At 41.6% G+C, this 25,458-nt stretch overlaps 1 protein-coding gene across 7 annotated transcripts in view; it reads right to left on the bottom strand.

Annotated features, from left to right (window-relative positions):
• Akap9 (A-kinase anchoring protein 9) overlaps positions 1–25,458 on the bottom strand; it is a 150,543-nt gene that overhangs the window by 43,367 nt on the left and 81,718 nt on the right. For 4 of the 7 annotated variants that reach the window (XM_029477660.2, XM_029477662.2, XM_029477658.2 and 1 more), the window contains 7 exons: positions 14,051–14,213; positions 12,518–12,730; positions 11,311–11,349; positions 9,544–9,776; positions 8,236–8,355; positions 4,170–4,346; positions 3,547–3,651 (listed from right to left, as the gene is read on the bottom strand). In XM_029477660.2, the coding sequence (XP_029333520.1) occupies positions 3,547–3,651; positions 4,170–4,346; positions 8,236–8,355; positions 9,544–9,776; positions 11,311–11,349; positions 12,518–12,730; positions 14,051–14,213 (1,050 nt within the window). The remainder of the gene's footprint in view (positions 1–3,546; positions 3,652–4,169; positions 4,347–8,235; positions 8,356–9,543; positions 9,777–11,310; positions 11,350–12,517; positions 12,731–14,050; positions 14,214–25,458) is intronic. The other 3 variants (XM_029477661.2, XM_029477663.2, XM_021163848.3) reach the window with 1 other exon arrangement.

Below are 25,458 nucleotides of genomic sequence, written 5' to 3'. Positions count from 1 at the left end.
TACTTTATGCATGCCAGAAGAAGCCATCAGATCACATTACGGATGGCTGTGAGCCACCAATGTGGTTCCTGAGAATTGAACTCAGGACCTCTGGAAGAGCAGTCAGTGCTTTTAATCACCAAGCCATCTCTCCAGCCCCATTTATCGTGTTTCTTATAACTAATGTCAAAGACTTCTTATAACTAATGTCAAAGACCTCTGTCTGTCTGTCTGTCTATCTATCTCATCTGTAACACTGGTATTTAACTGTCAGTATTTAAATATATTTAGTGATTCTGCACACATAATTATCAGTTTATTTCTGAGAACACTGATGATCACATTTATTAAGGGTATATACTAGTATGTCTGCCTATTCGTATCTTCCACAACTACTCCTATCTTCTACAACTACTTTTAGAACAAGGTATTATAAAACACACACACACATAGTTATTTCATTTCAAAATTGCAGCCTACATTACATGACATACCCATTCTTTTGATGTGTCATTTTACAGGCAAAATCTTAGCTCTGCAATCTAAAGCCTTGCTACTTGGTGTGAACTAGGGAGCAGCAGAATTAGCAATACGTGGCTGTGCACTGGATGCATGTAGTATATGGGTGTGTAGAGGCTTGAGCTGCACAGAAGGCCTTCATTGGGTCCCTGGGTGACTCAAATGTACATAAGATCGCAGAAGCACTGGGCTATTGTACCGACGTCACACTACAGTTTTTATGCTTCACAATAGCACACCAAATCCATCCCTAAGTTTTGTCAGTACTGCATCACAACAGTAGTAAAAATCAGTGAAATCTGTGAAAAATTCTGGTTCTGCTAAGTGATAACTTCTCTTAAGGCTCAGTTTAAACACAGGTGAGATGAAGACCCCAAGGAAAGAGTATTTAAAATACTCCTCAGCCTTTACTAGCACATGGCCTAAAACAAACTTAAGGGAAATGGCTTGGTGGGGAAATGCTTGCTGTGAAAGCATGAAGACGAGTTCAAACCCCTTCAGTCACACAAAAGCCAGGTGTACATGACAGTCAGCATTCAGGAGGTAGACACAGGCTCTCAAGGCACGTTGGCTAGTTCACTGAGAGAGCCTATCTCAGTAAACAAAGCACAGAGTGACCATGAACAATATCTGGTATCAGCCCCTGGTCTCCAGTACTGACATCTGCACTCACAGATGTATATATGCATGCACATCACACATACATGCACAAATACAATCTATCACAGTACAATGTCAGTGGAAGAGTTTTCAGCTGACCTTGCTTTGATCTCCAACATTGGAAAAAAACAAAAAACAAAAAGCAAAACCCTGATCTAGAGATGTCTCAGCAGTAAAGAGCACTGGCTGCTCTTCCAGAGGACTCAGGTTCTCTTCCCAGCACCCACATGGTGGCTCAGAACCATCTGTAACTGCAGCTTTAGGAAATCCAATACCCTCTTCTGGCCTCCCTGGGAAGTTGGCAATGTGGTGCAGTAGACAAAGATGAAGAAAAATATCAGCATACATATGGAATAAATAAAGAAATAAAAATCAGACAAACTAAGCTGTGTGGGAGGGGCAGACTCTCAGACCTGCTTAAAAGTTCCTGTTTTAGAGAAATGACTTCTTCATTTAGTTTTCTGTAGTGCTAGGAACTAAACCAGGGTCAGACTAATCTACCACTGAACTACTTCACTTCCCTTTCTAGTTAACCTAAGTAAGTCTTTCTATATCAATTCTTTTTTTTTTTTTTTTTTTTGGTTTTTCGAGACAGGGTTTCTCTGTGTAGCCCTGGCTGTCCTGGATCTCACTTTGTAGACCAGGCTGGCCTCGAACTCAGAAATCCACCTGCCTCTGCCTCCCGAGTGCTGGGATTAAAGGCGTGTGCCACCACGCCCGGCTCCATATCAATTCTTGAAATAAAGAGGAATGGTTACACATAAAAAGGCAAGCTCTTCACTTTCACAAAATAACACAAACAAAATAAACAAGAACCTTCCCAGTAAATAGTGTAAAGCACTTGGCGTGCCAGGATGAGATCCACTTGAGTCCATGTAAGCAAGATATTTGTGGCAGCGCATTCCGGAAATCCTGGCTCTGGGTAGGCAGAAATGGGTGGCTCTCTAGGATTCACTGGCCAGCCAGTCTGGCCTAACTGGTGAGTGCTGGACCAGAGAGAGGCTCTGTTTCACACGCAGAGAGGCAGGAGTGGGAGTGGGGGCTCTGGAGATACGGCTCGGTGGCTACGAGTACATTCAGCTCTTACAGGGAATCCTGGTTTGGTTCCCAGTACTCATGTTAGGTGACTCACAGGACAGGAACTCCAGTCCCAGGGGAGGTATACCTCTTCTGCCCTCTGCTGGGTGGACACAGATGCACACACATGCACATATCCACATAGCTATCAACGGATGTTTGAAAACATAAAGCAAGGTGGACAAGAACAGAAGAACAAGCCTAGTGCCTGGTCTTAGTCTCTCCACACAGGTACATGAGGGCGTGTACCCCTAAATACTTTAAAAGTCATATCCTACCTCTACCTGTCCTTCCTAGAAATGGGGCCAGACCCACCTCACCTAATGCTTGGTGGTCATTATGTGTCAAAACAAGCAAACATTTTCTCCTTCAGAATTTCACAAGATGCTGTTACAAACACAATGTGCCCTTTAGGTGAGCCTGCTGTCAGAATGGCAGTACTCCCTATTTAAGAAAAAAAATTAGGAGGTCACCTGTTTTCAGCCCTTTCTCTAACCCTGTATTTCCCTCCTGCCTCCCACCCTAAATAAAAACAAGAAACACACACACATACACACACACAAAATTCATATACATTAAGATGTATTAAATGGAAAAAAAAGTTTAAATATATTACAAATGAAGTAAGAAGTTGAATTTACTTTTGAAATTATAATGAATTTTTGCTTTTAAAATGGGGACTTGCTATGTTGCTCAGTCTAACTGAACTAGCTCCAATGCCCCACAGGCCTCAGCCTCAGGGGTGATTGGGGTGAACCCCAATTCCCAGCTGGATCAAATGCTTTTCAAGTAAGGAGTACAAGGGAGCTGTAGCTTCTATTGTTGTTGTTGTGTTAGTACGTGCAGTGCTGGGGAATCCTAGGAGCTTGCACAAGCTAGGCAAGTGATTAATAATGAGCTACATACTCAGTTCCAGTCTTTTTAACCCATTGTTTTAATAACCTGCTTCACTGATGAAATAATCATGCAGAGTTCTCTCAGGAAAATATCGTAAATAGGCAAAGCAGCAGCAACAGCAGCAGCAGCAGCTGGCAGACGCCTGGCAGTGACCGTTACATCGAGAGGTCCCACATCACCGGCTCTCTACCCTCCTCTCCCACCGCTCCACCCCAGCTCCCTTTTCATCTGAACTCTTCTGCCTGCATGGCACTGACCTTCACCAGATCGTGGTTCAGTTCTGACCTTCAAGGTCAAGCCAGTGAACTGGGAAACACTCTAAACTTCACTTTCAGACAGCATCTTTCTGTTCAAATGGCTCTTTTAGGTAATTGATTTTAAACTGCATTTGTCATGGAAAAAGAAACTCCTTACCTCTTTCTGTTTTCTGTCTGTAGCATCCCGCTCCACCTGCAACTGAACTTCTAGGGATAATTCTGGGTCCACTTCTACAGCTCCAGGCCTTTTCTGGTCAGCTACCTAAAAATGCATTAAGAACTTTTTTAAAACCTCAGACATTGTACACTGATAATTCACTGTAGTATTTTTATTTAGCAGTAACTCTCACTCCAATTTAAAATGGCAAACTCTATATTTGAGAATATTCAACAAGTTACAGGTATTTACAAATACCTGTTACAAGTGACAGATAAAACAAAAACCCTTTCCCGTCTGCCCGCCTCCAAGCTCTCTCCCTCTGCTCGTCTTCTATCCATTTGGTTTTCTGGAGAATGACGGGAACGGGCTTCGCTGCATCTAATCTGGAGTTAGGCAAGTCTGAAAGGTCATAGCCAAAACTGACAGTTAAAATTGTAATTAACCCTTCTAGCCTAACTAATCTTCCTGTATCAGAAATAAGGGATGCAAACAATATCTGAAAGTAAAACAAGCAACAGTAATGGAGACAGAATGTGCCCTAATGTGGAAAAGGGAACGTAACATTGTGTCAGTAAGCAGCTGTCACTGGAGCAGGATGGGGAGGTGACCGGGCCTCGCACCTTTGGGAAGGGCTCTGCACTAGCCAGCAGGGCTTGCTCCAGCTCTCGCACTCGGCACTCCAGCTTCTCCATCTCCTCATTCCTTTCCTGTATGTCTCGCTGCAGTTGCTCCTTGGATAGCAGCAGCTCACTGCACTTGTCTGTTTTCTCTTTCAAGTGATTAGTTAACTGTTCAACCTGAAAACATGACGAAAACACGTTTCAAATGTACAGTGGTCGTAGTCATGAGACACACTTATAATTTAAAAATAACCTGGGGCTTGAAAATGTATCTCAGTGGTACAGTGTTGCTTTCTTAGCACATGCAAGTCCTCAGGTTTGAACCAAGTGTACGCCACTAAAATCAGGTATTTTAAAACATGTTGATCTTATTTTACAATAAGGATAGCTATGGTCATCTTTTGCAAAAGCAACACTGTGCATACTGATAAAACTGGACATACTAGTTAAAGAGAAATACTATTGCTTTCACAAAACTCATTTTAAAGTTTTTTTAAATTTACTTTTATTTTTATGTTTTCTTATTCACTTTACATCCTGCTCCCTGACCCCCTCCCAGTCATCCCCTCCCACAATCCTTCCCCCATTCTCAGAGGTATTTGTTTTGTTTTGTTTTGTTTTGTTTTGTTTAAGAGCATCATGGCTTTACCTTGGCAGAAAGAAGGAAAATGCATTTTGTATAACGTGAAGTATCTAAAGATACAACACACTGCAATCTAATGACATAATAAAGTTGAGAGACTTGCAGCTTGCTCTTAGGTGAAGAACAAGGACCTTTAAGTCTTCCATGTGTTATAAGTTGGTAAGAGTTATTTGGCAAAGGTTTAGCCTATACATTCTGCAGGCTAGGAGTGATGAGGAGAGGTATATGAAGGAATCTGAATTCCTTTAAGTGCCATTAGTCTTGGCTCCTACACTGCACAGAACAAATGGTAAGTATTCCAAGATTTATCTTCTAGGACTGATATGCAGTCCCCCAAATGTTGTGCAACAGCAATGGAAGAATACAGGAAGGATTAATAAGATTGCTTATACACATAATTATCAAGGAGAAAATTGTAAAAATATTGTAATTTCAAGAAATATAATAATACTAAATTTTAGTAAGGCATTTTAAAGAAATTACCAAAAGAAAAAAATATTGCTCTCTGAACACTAAAAACTGTTAGCTACAGGCTCTTGAATGACAGAAGTAAAGTCTCTGCGCTGCTGGAGAAGGCTGAGCAGGTGAGAGTGCTGGCTGCTTCTCAGGAGGACACTGGTTCAATGCCCAGCACCCACATGGAGGCTGAAAGCTGTCTGTAACTTCACTTTCAGAAGTCTCATGTACTCAGACAGATATACATGAAGGTAAAACACCAATACACACAGTAAGTAACTAAGTGAGCTAGTGAGCGAGTGAGCGAGTGAGCGAGCGAGTGAGCGAGTGAGTGGGTGGGTGGGTGGGTGGGTGGGTGAGTGAGTGAGTGAGTGAGTGAGTGAGTGAGTGAGTGGGTGAGTGAGTGAGTGAGCGAGCGAGTGAGTGAGTGGGTGAGTGAGCGAGCGAGCGAGTGAGTGAGTGAGTGGGTGAGTGAGTGAGTGGGTGAGTGAGTGAGTGAGTGAGCGAGTGAGTGAGTGTGTGAGTGAGTGAGCGAGCGAGCGAGTGAGTGAGTGAGTGGGTGAGCTAGTGAGCGATTGAGCGAGTGAGTGAGTGAGCGAGTGAGTGAGTGAGTGAGTGAGTGGGTGAGTGAGTGGGTGAGTGAGTGAGTGAGTGGGTGAGCTAGTGAGCGATTGAGCGAGTGAGTGAGTGAGTGAGTGAGTGAGTGAGTGAGTGAGTGAGTGAGCTAGTGAGTGAGCGAGTGAGTGAGTGGGTGAGTGAGTGGGTGAGTGAGTGGGTGAGTGGGTGAGTGAGTGGGTGAGTGAGTGAGTGGGTGAGCTAGTGAGTGAGTGAGTGGGTGAGCTAGTGAGTGAGTGAGTGGGTGAGTGAGTGGGTGAGTGAGTGAGTGAGTGAGTGGGTGAGCTAGTGAGCGATTGAGTGAGTGAGCGAGTGAGTGAGTGAGTGAGCTAGTGAGTGAGCTAGTGAGTGAGCGAGTGAGTGAGCGAGCGAGCTAGTGAGTGAGAGAGTGACTGGGCGAACTAGTGATTGGGTGAGCTAGTGAGTGAGTGGGTGAGGTTTTCTGGAATGCGTCTGAGTAGGTGAGTGGGTGAATGTAGGAGTGCATTCTAGAGAACCAAGAGGTGCTGGGCAACCTTCCCAGAGATGTGAGCAGAGGGTAAAGTGGAACAGAGGAGCTGGGAACCTCCCTGGAGCAGATCAGAAGAGAATCAGAGATGAAGTAGTAAAGTGTGAATGGAAATGGATATTTTTTTTGCATATAGGTTTTACAATGTGTTGGAGATGAACAGATTCAAATTCATTGTCTTAAAAAAAGTTTTACAGTGTTTGACAGAAAAAATATTTAATGTTTCTACCACCATATTCCCAACAGAAATGATAAATGAATGATGTACTACACATAATACCTCCTGTACATACATAAAGTACACCCCATAAACATACTGTTCGTTTGTGATAATCGAAAATTTAAAAATGTTTTTTACAAATCCAAATACAATAAATGAAATCTGCAAGCCAATGTTCTTTATGAGAATCTGTGCAAAAGCCTCCTCTTTTCTGAGGAGAAAGGGAGGACAGGAGGATGGGACAGAAGAGATGAGAGAGGGATTGAGAGACGGGAAGGGAAGGTGCAATTGGATGTAAAGTAAATAAGTAAATAAAATAAATAAATGTCTAAAAATCCATTTGCTAAAATGTTGTTAACAAATTTTGTTTTGTTTATTCACATGTGTGTATGTGTGCTTGTATGTATGAGTGTGCCACAGCACACGCGTGAACGTCAAAGAACCAGTCGGAGTAGGTTCTCTGCTTGTGCTCCCCCGGAACAGGCTGTTTACCCTGACAGCAGCTGCCTTTTTACTCAGTGTGGTGGTTTGAATAAGCCTGGCCCAGGGAGTGGCAGTATTAGGGGGTGTGGCCTTGCTGGAGGAGGTGAGGCCCTGTTGGAGGAAGTCTGTCACTGTGGGTGTGGGCTTTGAGAGCTTCCTCCTAGCTGCCTGAGGATGTCCGTCTTCTCCTGTTTGCCTTTGGAACAAGTTGGTATTCTCTCTGCAAATCCTGCACCATGCCTGCCTGAGTGGTGACATGCTACTGCCCTGATGATAATAAACCGAACCTCCGAACCTGTAAGCCAGCCCCAACGAAATGCTGTCTTTATAAGAGTTGCCTTGGCCATGGTGTCTGTTCACAGCAGTAACACTCTAAGACACTCAGTGCCTTAGGGTTACTATTGCTGCAGTGAAACAGCAGGACCCGAAGCAAGTTCAGGAGGAAAAGGTTTATTTTCCTTACACTTCACTTCCACAGTGTAGCCATCACTGAAGAAAGTCAGCACAGGAACTCAAACAGGACAGGAACCTGGAGGCCCACATAAGAGGATGCAGAGGCCATGGAGGGTGCTTCTTACTGGCTTTCTAGGCCTACTTTCTTATAGAACCCAGGACTACCAGCCCTGGGATGAGACCACCCACAATGGGCTGGGTGAGCCCTCCCCTATCAACCACCTAATGCTAGATTATGAAGGCCTTTTTCACTTGAGGTTCCCTCCTTTCAGATAAATCTAGCCGGTGTCAAGGTGACATAAAATTAGCCAGCAACCTGCACTGAGTCATCCTGCTGGCCTGCAAATATCTTCAAATCACTTCTATTAGGAGTGAGAACAGAGAAACAAACAAGGAAGCTTATTTAGTTGTGTAATACACAGAGGGGAGTAATTTCAAATTTCACCACCTGCCCCCCATTGCAGTAGCTGGGTTTGAAGACAGGGCTGCAAACATGCCAGGTTAGCACACTAACTGAATTCTCAGACCACTACAATACATTTTATGGTTAGCAAGTACCTTATATTTAAATAACACTTAGTTTTTAATTTTCAAAGTTTATATACTATAGAAGAATCCACTTTTGAGTTTTTGAAGACACCTTGTTTTACACCCAAGATGCAAATGAAGAGAGGAGAAGAATGCTCACCTCTCTGGCTTGGTGCTCGCTCACAGGCTGCATTCTAGGCACAGCCTTAAGCTGATGCTCCAGCTTCTGTATCTCCTGCTGAAAAACATCTCTCTCGTGCTCTCTATCGATGGCCTGCTCCTGAGATTTAACGATAATGACAATATCAACTACAGTGATGACGATGATGATACGGCTGGGCATGGTGGCACATGCCTTTGATGCTAGTATTTGTGAGGCAAAGGCAGGTGAATTTCGTGAGTTCAAGATCAGTGTAGTCTACATAGCAAGTTCTACACCAACCAGGGCTTCATAGTGAGACCCTGTCTAAAAAATAAACAGTAAAGATAAAAAAAACTCTAAGGCTTATGAAACAGCATTATTTAATATTTATTGTCCCTATTTTTATTTATATTCCTTTAGCTAAGGTTTGAAGATAATGAGGTGATACACAAACACCCCAAACCATAAAGGCTTAAGAGGAAACCCCATTGCAGGGGAGGGGGCTTATAATACATTGCCTATTTGTGCTCTTTGCCAGAAATTTGAATATTTAAAAATCATGTGCTGCACCATCCTTTTTGTTTAAATGTTAAAGGCACAAAAAGAGAAAAATGAATTTGTGCACATGACAAATCTACTGCTAATTCAGTCACAGAACAATAAGCAATACAGAAATCAGTTTGTTTAATGCTACATAGACTTATATCTGAAAATATAAAAAATGTTAGCAACAGATTCCCTGGGCAAGGGGAGGGCATACACATTTGGAACCCTAGAGAAAGATATCCTGTGTGAAAAGTAAAAACCAACAGCATTTTGGGTGAGAAGCATGGCAGCCGTGCCAGCCCCTGGGCCACGAGCCACCCTGGGAGCTAAGCCTGAGAGCCCTTGTGCTTCTGTGCACAGATGTGTCAGCTCTTGCAGGTCTCACCTGTTGTGGCTACCAGTTAACAGAAAAACTAGAAAAAGCTTAACTTTGAATTTGGAAAACCAAGATGCTCAGGGTTAGTCACAAGCTGGGTGTTTTAATTTGTCTTACGTATTCAGGCATTATATATTTAATTTTTTTGTTGTTATGAATTCAACTCAGAGACTGTGAGCACTAAGCACACTTGGGTTGTGTTACTGAGCTATAGCCTCGGGCCTAGTGGTTATTCATCCACCCATCCATTGATCCAGCATCCATCTATTCACCTATCTACCTGCCGGTGTCCTTCCATCTGCCCACCCATCCACATAACTACCCGCCTGTCCGTCCATTCATATCTATCCATCGAACCAAGCAAGACAGCGTTACCAACAGTAGCCCAAGCTGGAAATACTTACATCTAAAAATTTTCTCATTTTTTCCAGCTGCTTCTCCAGCGCTTGGCTTTGCTGCCTTAGATCTGTGAGTTCAGCGTTTTTCTCTTGCTCCAGTTCTATGAACCTACTGACTTGTTCTTCAACATCTATTTCTAGAGCTTTCACTTGCTTCTGAAGGTCACCACGGACTTTTTCAGCTTGACACTGTACTTCCAACTTTTCCTTCATTAGTTTTTCTGTCTCCTGCAGAAATTCTGTTTACAAATGTGACAGTGCATTTGGTTAAATTATGATTCATAATGCTGTGATAATGAAGTCACTGACTACACTTTTTAAACTTTATATTCCTAAAATAATGGCTGAGAGTTTCTTTATATAAATTAAAACATAAATATTCTGTAGACTAGGCTGGCCACGAACTCACAGAGATCCACTTGCCTCTGCCTCCTGAATGCTGGGATATGCCTGAATTTCTTAGAAAAGAATGGAAATTAACTTCAGTGAAGTATGAAAGCTATAATCTCCTAATAATATTTACATTAAAATAATTTATGGTTTGTTAATAATTTTAAAAAGTTAACCAGTACTTGTAACACAAAAGTAAATATTCTCTACTGGAAATATCAAAGTATCTTACTCCTATACAAGAAAACAAATGACTATTAATAAAATTACAATGAATTAACTAAAATTAGAATTCCTATTACAAAAACATTTTTGTGAAAACAACACCGTAAATAAATAATACATTGAATGCACTTTCATGGTTATGAAAAGAACAAAGTTCAACTGAATTAAAACAAAATGCTGACCACATTTTTAACCACAGGCAAAACTGAGTCCACTCCAAAGCCGTAAAGTCACCTTTATATGCATACACAATGAATACAGTAAGCAAATACTGTAAACCTTTAACAAGGAAAGGGAGCAGAAGGAAGAGAGTGAGTACAGTCAGAATCCTGGTTAGTCTTAGGTTTTATTATATTATCCGCATCCATGAACGACTTCTTCATGTTTACGTTAAGGGCACAGGAACATGTATGGGGGTCGTGGGGTTAGCTCAGCAGGAGCAGACTGTACCATCTGATAAGTGGTCCTCAGCTTTGTTATGAGCAACTGGAGATGAAATGCATTAATGCATGTGAAGAGCAGTGTGGGGTGGAGAAAGGACTGTGACGAGCAGCTGCTGTTACTGCAGTGATACGGTACGGACAGCGAAGAAGGAGAAAAACAACAAAAACCAGCCCAGCCCTTCTAGATCTACTTCTATTAACCATATACAGACTCTGCACTCAGGTCTGGGGTCTACAGGAAACATCTTTTCTTCTAAAATAATGCCATTATTAGGTGTTAATATCAACATACACCTTCATAAAGTCTCTTAGTAAAGACTGACCCCTTCCCTACCATCATCTCATGAGCTGTTTTGTTTCAAAAAAATTCTCCAAAAAATTAGAGACCAGAGAGCTTAAGGGATTCATAAAACAAATATAGTGTTTGTTAAAAATACTCAGTATTTTCTTTGAAACTTCAAAGTGGTTTTGGGCTCTGTGGAAAAACAGATGAGATAAGATGATGGTGGCTGTGAACCTCGGCTGTTAATAGCAAATCCAAACTTGTTTTTATTATAAATTAAGCTGTGTTACTGTTGAAAAGAAAAAGTGTAAGTATGAAAGAAACACAACAGAGAACCTGCAAAGTTAGAAATGTTAGTTGATAATTAAGGGTCACCAAATTGTTAGTTGCGAGTCTACCACCCAACAGCAGTGCATGCGGCTCTGCACACACCTGCTCCACATGCTGCACCAGCTGCAGCATCGAATGGCCCTACAAGAATAAACAAAACAGAGAAAATAGAAACATAGTTATGGCTTCTACATCCTCAAATATGATAACACATATGTGCACACACTAAAAAGCTGATGTCATTGGGTATCACTGATACCCACAGTTCTATGTGTTTTGCATGTTTTGTATGTATGATATGAGATCTCCTAACTTTAAAACTTCTAGCCCTAAACCTGTGCCAAACTAAAAAGAGCATCCTCTCAGGGAAGACAATGTAGGTTGTATTTATAAGTTGGTGAAACTGGAGGAACTCCAAACTGATAGAGACCAACTACAGGTTGAAAATCAAAGAGGGCGGCTGGAGAGATTGGCTCAGCAGTTAAGATCTCTGACTGCTCTTCCAAAGGTCCTGAGTTCAAATCCCAGCAAGCACATGGTGGCTCACAACCATCTGTAATGGGATCCGATGCCCTCTTCTGGGTTGAAGACAGCTACAGTGTACTTATATATTATAAATCAATAAATCTTTAAAAATAAAATAAGATAAAAATCAAAGAGGGTGCGGTAAGCAAGATTCAAAGTTTATACTCACAAAGACAGGTTTTTACTGCTCAAATGTTAAGATATAAAAATGAGTCATTATATAATTAAATGTTCTTGGAATCCTCCTGACAAGGATGTCAGATGTCCTCTGGGTCTCCTTAGCTTGCCTGCCCACACTGCCTACCCCTGCTCATAAGCAGCATCTGATCAGATCATGACATTTGCATGGCCTCTCTCCCACTAAAGAACTCTGTCCTGCCCATTTCCAACAGCACACAGCCTCACTATGCATAGCTTTTTTCTTTTGATACAGATGTTTCCATTCCCAGCAGCACACAGCCTCACTAGCATAGCTTTTTTCTTTTGATACAGATGTTTCCATTCCCAACAGCACACAGCCTCACTACACATAGCTTTTTTCTTTTGATACAGATGTTTCAGCACAAGTAATCGTCTTTTCCTACTAACAGTTATTATCCTTAAAAGGCAAAATAGAAAATATGATTTCATAAAAATGGCTACTAACAATTTGCCTTTAAAGTATATTTTCAAGTTTGTATATAAAAGGTATGAATAATGGCACTGGAGAGGACAGTCTGTCATAGAAGCATCTGACAACTATGACCGGCAGAGGAAGTATAAGATGCAGAGTCTCGGTACATACGCTGCTCCACAGGGCCAGCCTCTGCTCTCATCGCCTCCCTCTGCCTGGACAGCAGCTGCCGTTCCTCTTCCACCCGGCGTTGGTCTGACTCCAGCTCCTGCAGTCTGTTGTTCATACATAACACCTCCTGCTCAAGATGCTCTATGATATCGGTTTTTTCTTGAATTTGCCTTTCAAAGAGAGTTTTTTCATCTGAGTACCCATCAATGACACCTATAAGACACAATGGAAGGAAATGGAGTTGTCTCTAATTTAAATTCACCATCAGGTTTTGTTTTGTTTTGTGAGGCAAGGTATTAGACCCTAAGCTAGGCTTGAATATTATGATCCCCCTACCTCAGCCTTCTGAGTGCATCTAAGCCAAGCTTACCATTAGATTTTAATAATAACAAGAAAAAATATTCTATTAGCAAAACTTTAAATGACTTCATCTTATTAAAAGCTGAATGGTCCCAATCTGTAGGTTGCCGATTTGTCTTATTGACTATTGACACTGGACCACCAAACAGACAGCATACACCAACTGATATGACACCCCCAACACACACACAGTAGAGGACTTCCGGGTCTGTGTTCATTCAGAGATGATGCACGTAACCCTCAAGAGACTGGAGGCCCCAGGGAATTTAGAGGTCATGTTGGGGGGGGCATCCACGTGGAGATGGGGAGTCGGGAGGAGGTGTGGGATGTGGAACTGTTGGAGGGTAGATCAGGGTGGGAATAAAATATGGAGTGTAAAATAAAAAACCAAAATAATAAATAAATAAAATACATCAAAAACCAATAACAAATTTATATAAGCATTACCTATGAGTAATTAGAAATATAATTGACTATGAACTCAAAGATGAAATAATTAAAAAAAAAAAAAACAGAATGCACTTTAAAAACCTGAAGCTGAACGTTACTGTAATTTGTACAGTGTAATCCTTTTCTTGTTTACACTGTGCACAAACATGAAATGTCCCCTGAACTGTCCAGTACTTTGCTCTACACTAAAGTCCCACAACACACATGTAACTCAGTTTTTCAAGCAGACATAAAAAGACAGGCTCCTGGGATCCGCATGCCTGTGAACTGAGTCACACTTTAACTAGACTAGAGAAGGCTGACAGTTAAGCAGCCCTAGAAGGCCAACGCCCTCAATAGCACAGGACAGTAGGAGAGGGCTTCAGGGGCTCAAAGCCTACAGTAACCATTTAATCATGACCTTATAGCATTCAAATGACATCCTTAGTAACCGTTTTCTCATTTGAAAGGAATCACCTGAGGCTCGCCATCGTCTGCTTTTGAATCATCTAGAATCTCTAATGCTGTCTCTCATGTTCTAAGTCTTTGGAGTGTGGTGGGGCAGTGTGTGCACATGCTTTCTTGGTGTTTTTAAATTACCCAGGGAAGTCTGAGGACAAACTCTAACTATTTTTCAGTGGTCATTTTCCATCACACTGGTTTTTGCTAACTGGCTGTACATTGCCATCTCTATCTTAGAACTGAAACATTGCCTGTCTCCGTGGTCACAGGCAGGGCTCTTACTCTCAGCTTTATTGAGCTCCTCGGCCAGCTGCTCCCTGGCCCTGGACTCCTCCTGAAGGCGCTCTCGCAGTTCTTCCAGGCAATGAAGTGACTCTGTTGCCTCTTGTTTTTGTCTAAAGGACTCACGCATCAACTCTGTCTGTGTAACTTTCGCATGTTCAAGCTAAACCAGGAGGGCAAGAGGACAAAAAGGAAGATAAGTGATGAGAATCCAGTGTCATTTCTCATTAACAAGCAAAGAACTAAGAAAGGATCTCGAGTAAAGACCTCTTATTAAATGTCAGCCAAGCTCTTGCAGGATATTAACAGCAGGAAGGATGGATAAGTCATGGCAGATAGCACACATTTGCTGCATACCACTTTCTGTAAGAGATGAAGGCTACTCTCAGAAAGCTATAGAATATGCTTCTTACTTTAAACCACTGGACACAGACTCTGTCATACAAAGGTGGGGGATAGAGCTACTGAAGCAAAGTGCTTACTGTATTTGCTACAGACTCTAGGACAAACCTCAACATTTTTATTGTGAAATTCTTCAGTACTGACAGTACTGTGTGGTACACTAATATATGACATCAAAAGCAAAATCACAGAGATGCAGGAAATAAAATTATAATGTATGTACTTATGTAACTCAAAGCTTTGAACTTCTGAAAGAATTTGCAAAAATTCTAAGCTTCTGAAGATATTCCACTTTCTGAAAACCTCTGGACTCCAGAAACATTAAGAATCCAGCAGCCGTCATATGCTGCCAGCAGACCCATTCCGGGCACTGTGAAGACAGCAAAGCAGACATGAGCAGGAAGTAAGCAGGGCAGTGCTACTGAGTCAACTGTATGAAGTCCATCTTCTGTCGCCTCCCCAGTGTCTGTCCTAGTCAGCAAGAGTCTACAGCCTTCAAACACAAGTAGCTGTGTGTGTGTCAGCAACAGGGTCACAGCAAGTCTTGGAAATCTGTTACATTTCTAAGTACTTTGTGCATCTCAAAGATATAACTACCAAGCTTTAAATTTAAAATATAAGCAAATATACTGGTTTCCAACTTAGACATCAGTAAAGTACCATAAAATACCTTAATAATAACATATAATTATATACATTAATATAATTCTAAATGTACAATTATAAACAATATAATATAAATACATGATCAGAAGTATAATTATAAATAATTCATATAAGGTATTTTATATTATTTGTGACTATTGTGAAGGGTGTTGTTTCCCTAATTTCTTTCTCAGCCTCTTTATCCTTTGTGTAAAGCAAGGCCACTGATTTGTTTCAGTTAATTTTATATCCAGCTACTTCACTGAAGCTGTTTAACAGGTTTAAGAGGTCTCTGGTGGAATTTTGGGGGTCACTTATATATACTATCATATCATTTGCAAATAGTGATATTTTGACTTCTTCAGCAATACCACTCCTAGACATATACCAAGAAGATGCTCCAACTAATAAGGACACATGCTCCACTATGTTCATAGCAGCCTTATTTATAATAGCCAGAAGCTGGAAAGAACCCAGATGCCCCTCAACAGAGGAATGGATACAGAAAATGTGGTACATTTACACAATGGAGTACTACTCAGCTATTAAAAACAATGAATTTATGAAATTCTTAGACAAATGGATGGATCTGGAGGATATCATCCTGAGTGAGGTAACCCAACCACAAAAGAACTCACATGATATGCACTCACTGATAAGTGGATAGTAGCCCACAAGTTCAGAATATCCAGGCTACAATTTGTATAACACATGAAACTCAAGAAGAAGGAAGACCAAAGTATGGATACGTCGATTCTTCTTAGAAAGGGGAACAAAATACCCATGGAAGGAGTTACAGAGACAAAGTTCGGGGCAGAGACTGAAAGAATGATCATGCAGAGTCTGCCCCACCTGGGGATCCATCCCATAAGCAACCACCAAACCCAGACACTATTGCGGATGCCAACAAGAGCTTGCTGACAGGAGCCTGGTATAGCTGTCTCCTGAGAGGCTCTGCTAGTTCCTGGCAAATACAGAAGTGGATGCTCACAGTCATCCATTGGCCAGAGCACAGAGTCCCCAATGAAGGAGCTAGAGAAAGTATCCAAGCAGCTGACGGGGTTTGCAGCCCAATAGGAGGAACAACAATATGAACTAACCAGTAACTCCAAGCTCCCTGGGACTAAACCACCAACCAAAGAAAACACAGGGTGGGACTCATGGCTCCAGCTGCATATGTAGCAGAGGATGGCCTAGTTGGTCATCAATGGGAGGAGAGGCCCTTGGTCCTGTGAAAGATCTATGTCCCAGTATAAGAGAATGCCTGGGCCACGAAACAGGAGTGGGTTGATCACTTCTGCATATGCACATGCAAATCTCTCCATTAAATTATCTAATTGTTACCTACTAAAAATGGGAACTTAATTCAGGGCCATAACAAAATAGATGTGTTTCTTTCCAAACTTCAAATTTATTACAGAAGCTCAACAAAGGATTTGAAACAAAATAATAAAATTGCCAAACCTTTGTTTTTATCTCTCATACCATAAGATGTAAGCTAGCTAGCCAGACAGTGCATTTAAAGATTTACACTAAAAACACAACAGCAAAAAACAAAACGAAACAAAAAAGTTGAACCAATCAAACAATAAAACTACCAAATAAATTAGACATGATAGCACAGTGGGATCCAAACTTCACAGGGATAAGAAATCCTCTTTAATCTAAGCTTGCTTAAATAATTAATACTTAAATTTCTCCCAGCCATGCAGAGCATGACTGGTCCCTACTATGTGTTACAACATACACTATATAAACAAATCAAATGAAGAGCTTTTGCTCCTCAGCCAACAGCACGGAAGTGGGGGGAAAGCATCAGTAAGGCGTCTATCACTTCAAACACTGTTGGTGAGGCAGCAAAACTATTCTGAACGTCATCTGGCATGTTAACCATTTGCTAGGATTTATAGTTGAAGTTATTCAAGTCATAAAAACAATGATGGTAATACTAACATCAGAGAATTTCACAACTCATTTAAAGTTCCTATGAGCCGGAAATACCAAACATGCAGGCACTTTATGCTGAACATTTAACCTTAGCAGTGCTTACAGAATACACTTCACCTTAAAGGCTGAAAGGTTAATTCTCTATAAAATTACTAGGCTCATTAAAAGAGAAAGTAAGTCCCCACGGTTGTAAAAACATTTTTTTCAGAATACAGGCTCCCTTCCCCTGGTCTAGAGCTCGAGCCAACAGGGCATCAGATTACAAACATGTTCTAACTGGCTTCCCAGTTCACAAGGCAGTTCTAAACACACAATAGCTACTCTCTCAAACACTATATTTTGGATCAATATTACACAGGGATACAGAATCTTACAGACACAAAGGATCTTTTTAAATAGTTTGATTTGTGCTGCAGAAATGGAGTATTGAGCTTACACCACTGTCTGATGTCAAAGGCAGCTAAGCTGGAGTTTTAGGAGAAATTCAGCCCCCTCCACCCAGCCCTGGTGTACGAGTGGGAACGCTCCACCAGCATCAGCGCAAGGGCCAGCTCCAGTCACCTCCATACGGACAACGACATATTCCCGTCTCATTACAGTTCACTACAGTTCTCAAGGGCTGCTGAATACTTACTGAATAAGGAGGGGTAGGCAGTGAAATTTTAGAAATAAGCTTTAGTATATGTCCGTTTCTTTTGTGAGTAAAATGAAAAACAGAAGTGTTGATAATTACTGAGTTACTGTCATCCAAATGTTCACACAGAGGATAAGGATATGGCAGAGGCACTCGAGATTCAACTTCATAGACGTCTTCCTCCTGGTCTTCCAACCAAGAGCCACTGAGCTGGCCAGTGGCCAGGTAGGTCCTGTAAGAATCCATTCTAGATAAAGCTGCCAAGGCTCTCCATCTGCTCCATCCGATCTTCTCCTAACTACATCACAGAGTCCTTGTTAATTTATTAAGAGACCCCATACTGGCACCAAGTTTTCTTTTTAATACTCACAAGGAAAATAAATTCATATAAACTGAACAACAAAAGATACAAAAGTTCAGCTTAAAAAAAAAAACAAAACCTCAAATTTCAAAAAAGGGCATTAATCAAAAAATACAAAAGCAACAAATAAATAAATAAATAAATGCAACAAACAAAAATCGTCCCAATGAGAATAATTAAATCCTTGTCAAATGAAAGAACAAAATGATAAAGATCTCATTAGTCTCGCAATAGAACTGCTCTCAGTAGCCAATGTATCTGTGGTAATAAATAAGTCTTCTCCGCAGATGTTGGCAGGCAAGGTCAGCTTGTAAATCTCCATGGCAGCACTCTTGAGAAACTCGGCTGAAGGACTTTCCCTTGCTCTTCAAGCCTCACTGTTCAAAAGCCAAAGCTCCTCTGAACTGAGCTAGTCAAACAGCGTCCATGCTGAGCCAAAGGTCTCAGGCAGTGTCCCTGAGGAACAGGCCAGAGCAGAGGCTGTGGTAAATGTCACTGCCTATAGGTGAGCCGAGAGACAGGTAGTCAGCGAGCACGCCCACACAAAAGCCTGCCTGACAGGATCCAAGCTCCACGTCAGAGCTTTGAGAAGGGTATTTAGACAAGTTTATAATGCTATAGAAGATAAGCTAGTGTTTTCCCATCTCACTAAAAAGTTGCTTCAAGACTATAAAACAGAAAGTATGTTTCTGTTCATGTTATTAATTCAAGTCTATCAAACAATCATTATTTCTGAAAAAATTGGTTATGTCCCCATAAATAAGACATTTAAGAAGTCACTGGCCTATAAATGTTTTGGTTATAACCGATTTCTACAGTTCCTAAAATGTATGTTAAGGAAAATGTTCATTGTATAGAGAATATAATTGCTGTACTTTGTATTATATATAATACTTGGCAATTACATTCTCTATAACAGCCTTTGAACCCTGACTAAGATGCTAAGGCCCAAGTTGTAAATAACAGCCAGTCTCTGGTAGCTCCAGAAACTTAAGCAACAGCGAGTAAAACAGCCACTCAGAATTTTAAATTTAAAAAATACTGTTGATAATTAAATAGATCCTCAATTATGAAAGTTGCTTGAAATAAGACATATGGGAAAACCTACACTAAAGCAAGCAGGCAACAGCCCCAAAACTGTGTTTTAGTCACTCTAATTACACAGTCTGTGCTAATTCAAATCCTTCCTGGTGAACTCGTAAGCAAGGCAAGAGAAGGGGGAAGGGTGGGGGAGAGACAGTGCCACAGGGGCAGAGAGAGATTGAGAGTCATTTCCATAGGAAGCTCGGAAGCCTAATGGTGATGCCTGTGGTTGGGAAGTAATGAAGGAGAAGTCTTTACATGCTGGCCACTGTTTATTATAGATGTAAGCAGAGAAGATGTCTTATTACCTATGCAAGATGGAGGGATAATCCCATTACTGCTGGAGTTCAATGTAATTTTACTTTTTTCCTGTGTGTGTGTGTGTGTGTGTGTGTGTGTGTGTGTGTGTGTGTGTGGTGCATCGATATGCAGAGGCCAGCGGTGGAAGTCAGGAATCATCTGAATTACTCTTCCACACTATTTATCGAGGCACAGTTTCACCATCAAACCCAGAGCTTGCCGATGCAGCTGTGGTGCTAGCCAGCTTGCTCTGATGGGTCCCCTATCTCTCTGTCTTCTGGGACTGGAATTACAGATGAGCCACCAGACCCACCCTGAATTTTTGTGAGTTCTCTCAACTGTGAACCTCATACTGGTGTGGGAAGAGCTTTTAACCACTGAGCCAGCTCCTTAGCCCGACATTTACATTTTAAACGTCTGAAACCAGAGTGGGACTTTGGTCTCTGCCTTACTTCCTGACATAGACTCTCATTGAACCTGGCTAGGATGATTAGTCAGTAAGCCCCCAAAATCTCCATCCAGGTCCTCTCTCCCCAAGCACTGTCATTACAGGAGAATGGGGCCATGCCTGGCTTTTCACACAGTCACTAGAGATCCAAGCTCAGGCTCTCAGGTGTGGGCCCAAGAGTACTCTCATTTACTGAGCTATTTCCCCCTCTCTACTGAGACCGCATGAGGGTTCATAAGATGTAAACATGCCCAGTGTCAACATTTTTCTTTAAAATAGTCTTCCCAAAAGAACAAAACCATGAAGGGGGGAAAAAAACCCTCTGCATACATAGTAACTCATAAGTCAGGGTAGGAATCAGCACATGGGTAAGAGACAAGAGTTAGAATATATAATAGATTAATGTTTAGTCACCAGGGAGCTCTCTCCCACTCTTTGCCTGTAGATCAGCATGTAGCTCTAAGCTACTTCTCCAGCACTATGATTCTGATGCCGTGCTCCCTGACATGATGATAATGGACCAAGCCTCTGAAACTGTAAGTGAGCCCCCAATCAACGGCTTTCTTCATATGTTGCCTTGATCATGGTGTCACATCACAGCAATAGAACGGTGACTAAGACAATAACAGTTTATGCATGATGTTACACTCTATTAATCCTAGTTTAGGAAGAATACCTTTAATTAAAACAGTTCAAAATATGCTCTATTTGCTTTTGCCCAATTTTAGAAGCAGGCACAAACTTGCTTCTACATATATGTATGTGTGTGTGTGTGTATACATACATATATATGTATATATACATATATATACATATATATATACATATATATATACATATATATATGTATATATATAAATAAAACTTGCTTCTACATATATATAACTTGCATATATATATATATATATATATATATATATATATATATATATATATATATGGCTGGAGGGACAGCCCCACGGGTAAGAGCACCTGTTGCTCTTCCAAAGGACTCCCCAGTTTGATTCCTGGCACTAACATGAAAGCTCATAACCATATGTAATCCCAGTTACCCTGAGACCGTCTTCCACTCTCTTTGGGTCCCAGCAAGCATGTGGTACATTGCCACTCAAGGCAAACTGAGTGGGTTAACTCTACCATTAACTCTACCACCTAACTGTAAGCTAGGCACCCACCACACCCCATTACTCCAATCTAGCTTAGCAAAGGACCAAAGTGCTGGTCTTAAACATTGAGAACCTCAATATCCAAAGATGAAAACAATCTCTATGCCCTTTAAGCAATGAATATGCAAATTGGTACATCTATACAATTTAACATTTTACAAAAAGGAACAACATCAACAACAAAAACCTTTTCATTACACACAACAGAGCAATCAAGTCATAGTCATAGTTTAGGGCAACTGAAGGTAGACTTGAAAGGGAACATAAATATGATTTCGTTTATGACACTCTTACAAACACGACACCATAAGTAAGGAACAGAAGCCAGTGTTTGCAAAAGGCAGGGAGATGGCTGCCTATAAGGAGTGAAAGCAGGGCACACAGGGGTGATGAATTATGTTGTACTGTCACTTCAGTGTAGATACATGCAACTCTTGACTGGAAGAACTGTCCACCTAGAGTTAACTTTCTCATACTTAAAGAACTATTCACCACAGGAAGATACCAAAATGAAAACACAAAACAAAACAAAAATTGAGTCTATCAGGGATGGGGGAGGGGCATGTGAGATGTAACCCTTAGCTGAAGAGTTTATGGCTGCTAAGAGGGAAAGTCAGTTTTCTTTAGGGGTGTGGACTCTGGTAAACTGATCTTGTTCCAGTAGTCTCACACCCATGTGTATATGAGCAGCACTAACTGAACTGTTTGTTCGAGGGTGTGTGTGTGTGTGTGTGTGTGTGTGTGTGTGTGTGTGTGTGAAGTCAGATGTTTTAGCAGCAAAATGCTATCAAATGTCTGGTTTAGAGCTGTTCCTGAAACAGTAGTGTGATGGGTGAATGGGCAGGAGGGTGATAAGGCAAGTGGTACCAAATGTGGAAGAGAATCAGAGCATTCCAGCCGAGAAGTGACAGAGGCTGAGCTCCGGCAGGCGAGAACTCACCTGCAGTGTTTAGGGAATCTAACAGAAGTTGGTAAAATCCACCGGAGAAGGTGCACTGAAAATGAAGGCGTGCCTCCGGTCTGACTCTGTGACTGGTGAGGCTAAAGGTGAAATATGTATCATCACTAGCACAAGATTCCTCTTTTGACTCAAACGGTTTGTATCTGCACAAGCAGAATTATCCTTGTGCAGTTTCCTAGCTTCACAGTCACAGTGGGAGTGTGCCCTGTGAGTGAGTGTGTGTGTGTGTGTGTGTGTGTGTGTACACAAGTGCGATGAGCAAGCAGTACAGGACAACAGCAGTGCTTTTGCAGCCCTTCTATGAGTCTAAGGTTACTCTCAAATGAAAGATTAAAAGCTTTGGTGACTGCACACCTGGTAAACAATTAACAGTGCTCTCTATGGCCTGGGTTCCGCACCACTCTGACCCTTTTCCACACTTCCTGTGCACTTTGCCCCAGATACACAGGTCTCTTTGTCAGCCATAACACGTGGCCTTCATACCTGTTCCTCTGTGGAACACTCTTTCCGTTTACCTGTCTGATGGAAAGGTCATTTTACTATTTTATGCATACATATTTGCCTCCATTCATTTCTGCACCACTAGTGTGCTGGGCTCCCAGAAGAGGGTGCTGTAGAAGGGCAGCCCATACTCAGAACTGCTGAGCCACCCCTGCAGCCCTCACTTCCTTAATGTATTTGTTAATTATGTTATCACAAAAGCCCTTCCTTTCTATAAAGTGCTCCACTTCCTACCATGTTCTACTTATGTTACTCTTCAGCAGTTATCTGACATAAAACGACACTTTATTGATTACTGGCCACCATGATAAATAAGCCCTTGAAGGTGTGGATTTTTCCATTTTGCTTGTATTCAACCCAAGACCCAGAAAAGTAATCGTATGAAGTAGGTACTCAAACAATGTGCAGAGGTGAATGACTCATCTCCAGCACTGAGCACCCAGGCACCCATGTTGGTGTTGCTCTCTCCACTAGGTTCAGGCATCCTGCACACAATTGTAGTGGCTACTCCTGGTTGTCAACTTGACTATATCTGGAATGAACTACAGTCCAGAACTGCAAGGCTCACCAGTGATCCTAATCTGGAGGCTGGGAGATATAAGTTTCTGACCTGGATCTTGGTATGAAGATCTTGAGGCATAGTAGCTATGAATTCCAGAAGATTAAGACAGGGAGATCTCTGAGTTCAAGGTCATGTGGGATAAAAGGCATGGTAGCACACACCTTTAATCTGGGCTATACCTTCTGCTGGAGACCTACATAAGAACATTGGAAGAAGGAAGATTTACTCTCTTTTCTTCACCTGCTTGCCTTGTGGGACTGAGCAATGCAGCACTGAATCTCCAGAGACAAGGTGATCCTAGTTATTATAATGGACAGTGTAGACAAAACAATGTTTATAATGACATACCCTGTAATTGTCAGCACAGGAGAGGTGAAATTTATAATGGCATGGCTCGTTTGGACCTTTGGTACTGGCTAATCAGTCATGGTGTTCCCAGGCACGAAATAGATAGGAAGCCTACTGCATATCTGTTTTGATCTACATAAGCAGAAAAAAGCTCAAAAAAATGAAAGAAAGGCTACACTGATTCGTGGCAAAAGACCGTCTTGGCCAGTGAATCAATTTCCAGACTTGAGCCAGTTTGCAGATCCAGAACCCCTTGAATGAAGGGGTGGTCAGGTTCCCCTGAGGAAGGGTCTTGATACGACACCTAAAAGTTTTGCTGTTACCCTTTCTCCAGTTCTTCCCCAGAGGGACCTACGGCCTTTCACAAGGGTAACAGTACACTGGGGGAAAGGAAATAATCAGACTTTCTGGGGTCTATTGAATACTGGTTCCGAGTTGACACTGATCCCAGGAGATCCCAAGAAACATTGTGGCCCTCCAGTTAAAGTAGGGGTTTATGGAGGGCATGTGATTAATGGAGTTTTGACTGATGTCCGACTCACAGTAGGTCCAGTAGGTCCCCGGACACATCCTGTGGTGATTTCCCCAGTTCCAGAATGTATAATTGGGAAAGATATACTCAGAAATTGGCAGAATTCTCACACTGGTTCCCTGAACTGTGGAGTGAGGGCTATTATGGTTGGAAAGGCCAAATGGAAGCCTTTATAGTTGCCTCTGCCAAAGAAAATAGTGAATCAAAAACAGTATCATATTCCTGGAGGAAATGTAGAAATTACTGCCACTATCAAGGACTTGAAAGATGTAGTTTCCACCACATCTGCATTTAACTCTATCTGGCCAGTGAAGAAGACAGATCAATCTCAGAGAATGACAGTTGACTATCGAAAACTAAATCAGGTTGTAACTCTGAATGCTGCTGCTGTACCAGGTGTAGTTTCGTTACTTGAGCAAATTAACACATCTCCTGGTACCTGGTATGCAGCTATTGATTTGACGAATGCCTTCTTCTCAATACCTGTCCATAAGGACCACCAGAAGCAATTTGCTTTCAGTTGGCAAGGCCAGCAGTATACCTTCACAGTTTTGCCTCAAGGATATATTAACTCTCCTGCCCTGTGTCATAATTTAGTTAGAAGGGATCTTGATCATTTGGCTCTTCCACAAAGTGTCACATTGGTGCACTATATTGATGACATTATACTGATTAGACCAAGTGAGCAGGAAGTAGCAACCACTTTGGACTCATTGGTAACACATATGCATATCAGAGGATGAGAAATAAATTCAACCAAAATTCACAGACCATCTACCTCAGTAAAATTCTTAGCAGCTTGGAGGTCTTGGACAACCGGAGCATGCACAGCTCAATAGGGTCTGTGGTACTGCTGCTCTGGGGTGTCTATGCCGCAGAGTGACTGCTGTACTCACAAGGCTGATATCTATTCAAGGGTACTTAAAATACAACAATGCAGCCACAAGGAAGCAACACAGCACAGCCCTAGCATTATAACAAGCTGAGAATGATCCCAACTATGCTCTGGCCAGGCTCTGCTGTGCCTCACAACCTTAAATAGATGACTGTTCTGAGTATGGACTTGGCCTAGGGAGTTGAGTGCTTCAGGTAGAGTCACACCCTTGGCTGGTGAAGGCACACAATTACGAGGAGGCTTACCTCTAGCTCTCTATTAAAACAAGTAGCCTGTGAGCACTACTTATCACTTGTGAATTATCCACTGCTTTCTACAGTGGCTGTCAAAAGGCAACTACATATAGCACTAACCAGACAGACCATACTTTATATTAACCTCATGCAAAAGCTCTAATATGAATGACAGTCAAAAGATCCAAGTCAAAAATATTTAAGAACGGTCAAGAAAAAAAATGTAGTAAGAGCTATGCCCTTGGAATGACAGTGCACACAGGCTATAGAGGTGAAAGGAGGACACCAGAGCTATGTCTGAGCAAACATGGGGAAGAGAAGAGAAAGGGAAGCTTAACCAAAGCCAAAATAGTACAAAAAGACCACTCTTACGTTTAAAAATTAAAAAGT

The sequence above is a fragment of the Mus caroli genome, unplaced genomic scaffold (genome assembly GCF_978045245.1).
Source record: "Mus caroli unplaced genomic scaffold, Mus_caroli_1 scaffold_4, whole genome shotgun sequence".
Taxonomy (NCBI): Eukaryota; Metazoa; Chordata; class Mammalia; order Rodentia; family Muridae; genus Mus; species Mus caroli.
This window is presented reverse-complemented; position numbering and strand designations above follow the sequence as displayed.